The following is a 10,098-nucleotide window of genomic DNA, read 5'->3' as shown; positions in this document are numbered from 1 at the left end:
ATGATTTGTGGAAATGATTAACGAGAATAGCATTCTCCCTCTTGAGGTTAAAGATAGCATTGTGAACTTCCTCCATAGATGGGACCATGATGAACTTGTTGTTGGCTTGATCATTGACTAATTGAGGGATAACTTCATCCACCAATGATCTATCCAATTGATTTCCAGAAAGTTTGAAGCTTTGCCTTCAAATTATTGCCCGATAAAAGCGAGAATCCTTTGGGCCAAATAATCCTAAAAGGTATTCTTCTTCAGGGATCACGGTAGCAAAACCGTCTCCTTTGACACATGGTTTTGGAAGTTGACTAAGGGGAATATACACTAGTACAAAAATGTTAATTTACACCCGTTTTTTATTAAATTTACACCCATTATTTTTAATAAAAATCGGGTGTATATCCACAGGGTGAGAAATGTCTAACGAATTTACACCTGTTATTTTTAACAAAAATCGGGTGTAATTGGGCATAATTACGTTTTTAATTACACCATGTTTTAATAAAAATCGGGTGTAATTGGGCGTAATTATGTTTTTAATTACACCCTGTTTTAATAAAAATCGGGTGTAATTGGGCGTAATTACGTTTTTAATTACACCCTGTTTTAATAAAAATCGGGTGTAATTGGGCGTAATTACGTTTTAATTACACCCTGTTTTAATAAAAATTGGGTGTAAATGGGCTTAATTACGTTTTAATTACACTCTATTTTAATAAAAATCGGGTGTAATTGGGCTTAATTATGTTTTTAATTACACCCTATTTTAATAAAAATCGGGTGTAATTGGGCTTAATTATGTTTTTAATTACACCCTATTTTAATAAAAATCGGGTGTAGGTATGTTTTTAATTACACCCTATTTTAATAAAAATCGGGTGTAAATACGCCATTTATGAATGAACAATTATATCTATTTACACCCTATTTCATATACACCATTTAGTTATATTTCATTTTCAATTATAATATTGCAAATACTATAAAATCATACACATAAAAATCATATTTTAACTAAGTCAAAATATTTTTAATATTAACCAAAAAGTATACAAAATCATGTACAATCATAATATTTCAAGTATTATAAAATCATACACATAAAAATTATATTTTAACAAAGTCATAACACTTTCTTCATATATAATTTTACGCCATGCTTGACGGTTAGCTTCGGTGTTCTCTAGTCCAATTGAATCCAACCGCTTTCCGCATGTAGCATTGAATTCATCCAAAATACCACGCCCTAGAGAAGCAATTGTTTTCTGTATGCAAAAAGCAAGACACAAGAAAGTGTTATTACAAGAAAGAGCCACATGTATCGATGGTAACCATACCGCGGTTTTGACGAGTCTAACCATGATCTGATACCACTTGTTGGGCAGTTCGGAAAGCGTCAAAAATGTCAATGATGATAAACATTCAGGTTCTAAGAGACTTTTATACTGCATATCCACCAAAAAAATCATTTATTTATTTCATGCCATACACATCTTTCATGGAAAAGCACTTGCGAAGTTGTGCCAGACCAGAGTCAACATCCCAGAGTGAAATCATACCCTGATATATCACATGGATAATATAAGTATCACAAATAGAATTTATATGATCCATAAACTAGTAATGAAGACATACCAAGATAGTAAATTTGACAAACACACTCCAACCAGCATAGTGCACGCCCTTTCATATAAGATCACCAAAATTCATTAGAAGATCTTCAATCTGAGTATTGTAATATTGAAATTAGAATGTATGTATCCAATAGAATAAAATAAATTAACAACACTTCCTTCGTAAAATATTCAAATAATAGAATAAATTTCACTTCGCGTTCTATTCCATTATGATAGTTACATTTTACTATTAACAAAAGCAAAATTCACATGACATTACTTTTCATTGATCACTATTGATTCACTAACAAAAGCAAAATTTTGTACATCAAGGCCACAAGCCTATCATAAAGATCACACAGAGTATCAAACTTTCATTCCTCCCTCTCAACCTCAACAAAGTATTGCTTAATGCACTGCTCCCTTCAAATATAGAATGTAAAATTTCCACTTCCCTTGACTTTCAATAAAATTTACTCCCAAAAAGTCAAACATATCTATACCAGTATGTTACTTTACTTACAAATTCAGGAATTGATTGTGTCACTTAGAAAAATGCAGACAAGCAAGTGGCAACTTTCTATGCAGAGTTGATGCTGACTCTTGACTCATACTGATTACTTAACCATTCTTGAAACACATATTTAAAGCATGCCAATCAAGGTTCCACTATATTTGAAAAACAAGAATAAAGAAAGAATCTCTTGACATCACATACTATCCATATTCAACTTTTAATAGAAAAAAAATAAAGTAATATGTGGAAGCAAGCATGATGCATCCATCATGCAACCCACTGAGTGTGCAAAGAGCCACATGATGATTCTTGAAGCTTGACTTCTTGAGTCATGGAATCTAAATAAACAAAACAAAGAAACCTAAACAAATCTTTTATTGATAAAATCCTTAAAATCATCTAAAGCATCCACCGAACTACCCATTCCTAAACTTTTCTCTAAGAACCTCAACATTCTTCTTCACTTCTTCATCACCGATCAATCTCTTTACTCCCATAACTATATCATCCTTGCCCACATCTTTGGATAGATCCTCAGAAACCATATACCCCACCTTAAGATAACTCACAACCAACTTAGCATTGTTTCATCTATTCTTGTATTGTTGTGACATCAATCAATTACATATATAAAAGAAATTCAACACTTTTCATTTATATTATATGTAAGCTAATATAATGAGTACAATACTACTATTAGGATGTTAAGGTAATCGAAAGGGAGGTACATTCTGTTGATGAGTATATAACATGAGGGAATAAAATAAGCTCAGTGATCCTATGAATTATGCAATATGAAACATGAGGGAGTAAAATGAGTAAAAAACATGACTTACCTTGAAGTGAAAAAGAAACATGATCTTCACAGGTTGGAAACTTTTCCAGAGTGGGATTAAGCTCGTCATCACAAAGCAAATCAATGACAGATAACTTGGGGTCTTTGAACAACGAAAAATAATAGGTGAGAGGAAAAAGATTGGAAGATGAAGGATATGGTGATAAAAAATAAAAAGAAAAGTTAGATGTTAAAGAATTTCTAACTTTACTGAGACACTGCCTGGCATCGCAGAAAAGATGTCTCCTTCGTCCCTCCCTTTCACTATTGTACAATTTTGGGGAAATTGATAATTTTAGTAAACAGAACATAAACAAAAAAGAAGCATGAAGTCATCAAAACAGTAGAAACAAGAAAGCATCAAAACAGTAGTTAAATCATGTGAAAAGGCATGATAAAACTTGTTATTTTTATACCAATCTACCTAATTTTATCTTATCTTTGACATAGTTTGTTTATTTAATGATTACCGTTTACACGTATAGATTACAAAAATCACCTAAGTATCCTAAAAATAATATGTGGCTAAGTGGATGTTTGATCACCTTGGAAAGAAACAAGGCAATCCATCAATGCTCACAAGGTACAGAATACTATGGTAGTGTTTGCTGCAGAGAACAAAATGAAACAAAGTGGGATTTGTTAGTTTTGAGTCTTACTTTGAACTTTCTTAAATGCTTGGACCTGCCAAAAGTCAAAACACAAAGATACTTACTTACAAGAATGACAACAAAAGGAATGATTCATAGAAAGGGGAAATAGATAGAATGAAATGCATTGGAGTGAATCATAATTTCAGGCATAATATTAAAATATACCAATCACAAAATTGGAGAAAATTGCTCGTAGAATGTTCGGAAGAGAAGGACAGCTTCTTTTGCCATTATACCTCCAGCACATTTGAAACCCCTTCTAGGTGGAAAAACAATGTTAATGAGAAGAAATTTAAGAATTACCAATTTATTAACAATAAAGGATAAAGGATGTAGTGGAGAGCTATATGGAGAAGCTTAAATGTTGTTTAGTTAAAATGCATACTTATTAGGTGACACGGCATCACTTAAATGCAATGATAGTATTGATCCACAACCTCCAAATTTATCATTTGAACAGCCATAAAACACTTCCTTTATACCTGATAAATTATTGAATTAGAAAGGATAGCATAAGGACCAGATACATAAACAATTGATGATTTGAAGGAGCATACCTAAATTTGATAAAGCAGATGCACACATTCTGCACGGTTCACAAGTAACATAAAGACTGCAGTTTGAGAATTTTTTAGCAACTTCAGTCATCGAAAGTCTGTTTTTCTGCCACTGTTCTAGAAGCAGGTCTATAGCTTCCATTTCGGCATGTCTTGTAGCCTGTAATATATTGATTTAGTAATAATAACAATAAACTATTCAGTAATATTAATGTCTCTATATCTTAAAACACTAAACTTCCAAAATCCAAATTTTATAAGAGCTAGCTTCCAAGGTAGAAATGTATAAAATTCAAAAGTAATTCATGGTTCTAGAAAGCATATTGAGTATTAAAGGAGGTGCTTCCAAATATGAAGATGACCATATATAAAAACAGAAAAGTGACCCTGATCAGATTACATTTCGTGTCTCGGTAGTTCGATTCCTTCCCGAGGCTATAACCATGCCATCCTCAACAATTACACAGCTGTCAACAGATATTAAAGCTATATAGAATGCATTTACATGACTTGATGCAAACATCTAGCATCAAGCATCAATGTTGATACTGGCCATTACACTATCTAACACTTTCTAATATTAACAACAGCAATCAATTACAAGTTCTAATTCCGGTGGCATTCAAGCATTTTGAAATTGCAAAGGTAGCTTACCCGACAGGTACTTCAAGGGCATCCATAGCTAACTTTGCCTGTCACATGAAATAAATGGAATTCAATTCTATAAAATAAAAGGCATGAGAACACACACAAGAACCTAGACTACAGACGTGTAATTAAACTAATCTCATTAATCAATTAATTAACATCCAATACCAGTGTCAAAAGGAAAATGAAATACACAATTTACAATCAGAACAAATATGAAACATAACAGGTATCAATGAAGGAAAATGAAATACACAATTTACAAACAGAACAAATATGAACAAATATGAAACATAACACGTTTAACAAGTGTCACGCTTTCCACGAAAAGTACTACTACATCCCTAAATGATAAAATAATTTCTGATATCAACCATCTAATTGCAAACTGAGTTACCATATAGAATGCATTTCCATGACCGGATGCAAACATCTAGCATCAGGGAACAACGTTGATTAGTGGTCATTACACTATCCTAACACTTTCTAATCTTAACAACATCAATCAATGACAAGTTATACTTCTAGTGGCATTCAAGCATTTTGAAATTGCAAAGGCAGCTTACCCAACAGGTACTTCAAGGGCATCCATAGCTAACTTTTCCTGTAACATGGTCATGAAATAAATGAAATTCAATTCTATCAAATAAAAGGCATGAAAACACACACTAGAACCTAGACTACATGGTTCATAAATGGAAAGCAAAACCAATACTTAGCAAAAATATGCCATGCAATTTCTCCACTCACAATAAGCACCTTCCATTATTTTAAATTTAATAGTTAAGAAAATCAGTAGTTAAAGAAACCCCATAATCCACTACATTATATTGTTAAGTTATGAAACGTATCAATTGAGTTTATTACTCATGAAAACACAGCCCAACTAGATGCATCATGCGGAAATGATTGGCGAATACAAAGTGGTCTTAAGAATGTTACCTGCTGTATTGCAAGTTCCATGAATACAAGAGTGTCTGGAGAAGTCATCTTAAGCTGATTTATTAGGAAAACAATGATGCCGAGAACAATGGTTCAGGGGAAAATTTTATCTTGTTCTAGAGGCTGATGTTCTGCATATACAACAATTATATCAAATATTATCCTATATCGATTTAACTCACTACTACCACATTGGTTTACAGTTCAACAAATCCAATCCGGTTCTGGTTCATTTCATCCCTAACCTAACCAAAGTGGTTCTTTGAACCAGTTCACCGGTTCGATAACACTAACACCGAACTGTTACAAGATGAGTAGCTTAACCAAACTGCTAATGTATAAACTGAATTGATGCCAATTTTAACTCCAATCTGTCCCCATACCAAAACATAGAAAAATCCAATTTAATAATAACAATCGATGAACAAGTAATGGTTTCAACAAAATTGATTCTTTTCAATTTTCAGAATTTTATGAAAGTAAGGCACTCACCCTATGATTCAGATGAAAGACCGATTGACGAGATCATGAAAACAGAGTTTGTTTCTTTAATGGAGGTCCGATGGCCGGAGATGGAAGGAGAGATGGCGACGGCGACGGCGAAGCTAGGGTTTAGGTTTAGAATCGGAATGGGAAACGTGTTTTTCTTCAATGCTGAAGCAAATCCCCATGAATCTGGATCTAACAGAAACCGCGTTTACACACATTCGATTTTCATTGTTGGAATGAGAGAGTGGATTTTGAACAGTTAGGTTTTAGAGAGAGAGTGAAGAATGATTCAAAGATCAAGAGTGGCATTGCTTTGGGCGGAGAAAGCGCCAAACTAAACGTTCTCAAATCAATCTTGTATTGAAATTATTCATAATATTCACAATATTCACTTAACTAGTTATTAAGAATAATATTTTGAGTTATAAAAATAAATATTTTTTTAAGTCAATTTAAATTTACACCCGATTTTTAGTTTAACGGGAGTAATTGAAATTTAAATATAATAATATTTTTAATTTACACCCATTTTTAAAAAATCGGGTGTATATTTTCACATGATCAATCATAAATTTACACTTTATTTACAAAAGTGCCACCGTATTTCTTATTTACACCCGTTTTTAGTATATTGGGTGTAAATTTTAAAATTATATTGTTCATTTTGCAATAGTGATAAATTGTCACAGACATTAGTAATTGCTTTGGTGAAAGTTTTTTAACTGGTGAGGGATTTTATTTCCTTCAGACAGCTTGTTTGTAACATCGGAGAAGTTAAGAAAATCCCATGACTTTATTGATTTGGCCATGGGCAGGCAAGCAATGGCGTTTAGACTTAAGGTTTAGCATGAATAGTGAGATTGCCATTAGAAAAAGAAATCACCATTACTTTGAACTTAGGGTTTAGCATGGACAATGAAATCGCCATTAGAAGAGAAAATCGCCATTAGAGAAATCTAAAAGAATTTTCTTTTATTCTAGATTTCTTTATAAAGAAAGATAAAATTTAATTTTTGAATCATAATATTTCTTATCCAACAGTAGAAAATAACAAAAAAAAGTACCATCCGCTTTTTTATATGCGCAATAATAACTACCTACAAAAAGTATCACTATTATTGTTATTAGTCAAAAAGTATCATTATTTTATGTTGCACATTACATGTTCAGTTTGAGAAGGCATAAATAGGGCCACCACAAAGAGATTAATGTTCCTTTTTTTCATTTTATTCTAAATTTTTCTTATACTTTTTATGAAAAACATTCTCTAGCTTTAGAAAAGGTCTTATATTCTATATTAGGCCTACAAAATAGGTGAGCCTTTTTCTGAACCTAAAATTCGAAAGGCCACTTACAACTTTACACCAAACTCTTAGAAAAGAGTTATGACTTTGAAAAGAAGTATTAAAATATCAAGGTCACATGTAAAAATTTCAAAAATAAGATTTTCATATCAGATAAAGTAAACTTTTATTGCCTTCCACTACCACAAACTTTTACTTCCATTTTTCATAAAAATAAGGTAAAGTGGAAAGTTAGTTAATTTAATTTTTCACTGAATAAAACAATTAAAAAATTGCTTACACTATTTAGTGACGTATCGATATCATTATTACTACTCTCTCCACATACTAGTTGCAGAGTAGATTTTGTTTATTTAACATATATTAAACAAATATGATAAAAAAATATTTTATTCAATTACTCATATTAACTATTATTTTGATTCTATTATCATAATTTAGAAGTGGAAAATAATGAGTTGTTAATAATTTATATTTTATTTTGTAATTAAAATTCTATCTTGAATTTTAGTTAGATTAGAAACAAGACAGATTGAATAAAAAAATAGTTTATCTCTACAAATGTATTTAATATGATATAGGTAAAAAAAAATAGCGATTTTATCTCTAAAAATAATAATTAAAAAATTAAAATGATACAAGTTTGAAAAATTAAAAAATAAAGAATTCGACATTAAATTTAAAAATCCATTTCCAAAAATAATAATAATTTATCAATATAAAACAAAAATTCTTATTGAAAACTTTAGAAATATGTATGAAAAATATTTTTTAAATGATTTTTATTACAATGATTGTTTCACGATATAGCTGTTGTTGTCTATTTTTCTACACTTTTTTTAATTAAAATTGATAATATATTTATTTTTAAATAATAGTTCACTTGTAGAACCTCACAAATCATTGAATAGAAGTTTTTGTAAAATTTAAAAAAAAAATGTATGTTATATATTATTAAAAATAAATATATTTTTATTTATTAGTGAAAAATGTGAGAATGAAATTAAATATATTTGAATTTTAAATAGGATGACCAGTTTTGTAAAGGAGATAAAATAAGGAATCAAAACAGGGTAAATCCTATAAAAAAATAAAATTACTTATTTTTTTTCAATTTTTTAAAAAATTAGTAGGATATCTGTGCGTCCGCACGGATTCTGATTTTGACCGCGAATATGTCACCAGTTTAATATGAGAATTCAAACAAATTAGAAAATATCAAAATGTTATTGAAAAAAAGAAAATAAAATGGACTACAAGATAATTCTATAAGTTTTTAAAAATTTCTATTGTTAAGAAAAAATATTAAACACATACTTTGTAAAAAAAACAACTACGAAAAATAAGAAAAAAATGTTTTTTTTTCCAGAATTGATAGAGTTATAATAATAAAAAGATTTATAAAATTTAATAAATCAGACAAATAAATAATCAAAATTAAAATATTAGTTGAAAATTTGTAGAAATATAATTTTATATAAAAGTCTAAAAAGAGAATGATATAAAAGGATTAAGTTTAGTGTATTTATTTTAGGCTATGGTTTAAATTATAAATAAATGAAAAGTCAATAGTATAATTGGCTTTTATTTTTTTTTAATTCTACAAAAACTATAATAACTCATGCATTCGTACGAATTTTGGTATGATTACTCGTGCGTTCACATGGTATTGGTGTGTTATCCGTGCGTTCACACGAATTTTGGCCTGGTTGCTCGTGCGTTCACATAGTACTGGTGTATTACCCGTGCATTCACAAAGATTTTAATCTGGTTACCCGTGTAGACACATGGATACTGGTCTGATACACACGCTTTTGTATTCAAAATGCAATAAAATGTAAATAAGTAAAATAAAATTGTTTTATCAAAATAGTTTATATTTTTAAAAAATATATATTTTTAAAAGAAAACAAAATTATTTTGTCAAAATTATTTTACATCAATAATATATATTTAAAATTTTTAAACTATTACCTTAAAAGACATTGTATCTTAAATGAAAAATAATTCCAAAATTAAAATATTTTGGTAGAGAGAAAGAGAAAAATTCATTAAAATTTACTGATAGTAAAATGTACTAATAATTTTTTAATAACCTCTCCCTTTATTTGACTCCATTTACTCAATAAGATTGACTATTGTGCTTTTGTTAATATTTTTCTTTACATACAACATGTCATTTATTGTCTATGTAATACGTAATTCATAGTCAATGGGGTTTTCAACCGTTAAAGTTCAGCCCATGCTAATAAGAAGTGCAATTGCTTCAACATTTTACCTTGATCTTGGCATAGAAGGTGATGATATATTTGTCTCAGATGGAGTAAAGTGGGGTCAGGTTGATGTGCATAAGGTATATTCTTATGCACGGTGTATAAGTCTCGTACGAATAATATTTAAATTATTTCGAGTAAGATTTTAGTTAGAAACGAGTAATAATATCATAATCCATGAATAATATATGCATTATTTGTACACATCTATTAATTATGAGTAATTATTAATTGTGAGTAATGAGTACACTATTCTGAGTAATATTT

The 10,098-nt window shown here is 29.9% G+C and overlaps 1 protein-coding gene across 1 annotated transcript; it reads right to left on the bottom strand.

Annotated features, from left to right (window-relative positions):
- Window positions 1-2,546: 2,546 nt before the first annotated feature.
- LOC131597079 (tRNA-specific adenosine deaminase TAD2-like) lies at window positions 2,547-6,555 on the bottom strand. Its single transcript, XM_058869795.1, has 9 exons — window positions 6,258-6,555; window positions 5,766-5,896; window positions 4,830-4,867; window positions 4,576-4,642; window positions 4,176-4,335; window positions 4,004-4,100; window positions 3,791-3,877; window positions 3,625-3,649; window positions 2,547-2,684 (listed from the first exon to the last, which is right to left on the bottom strand). Exons 2-9 carry the CDS (start codon window positions 5,811-5,813, stop codon window positions 2,547-2,549), a joined length of 660 nt encoding a protein of 219 aa, XP_058725778.1. The 5' UTR covers window positions 5,814-5,896; window positions 6,258-6,555.
- Window positions 6,556-10,098: the final 3,543 nt, after the last annotated feature.

Source organism: Vicia villosa, linkage group LG4, assembly GCF_029867415.1.
Source record: "Vicia villosa cultivar HV-30 ecotype Madison, WI linkage group LG4, Vvil1.0, whole genome shotgun sequence".
NCBI lineage: Eukaryota > Viridiplantae > Streptophyta > Magnoliopsida > Fabales > Fabaceae > Vicia > Vicia villosa.
This window is presented reverse-complemented; position numbering and strand designations above follow the sequence as displayed.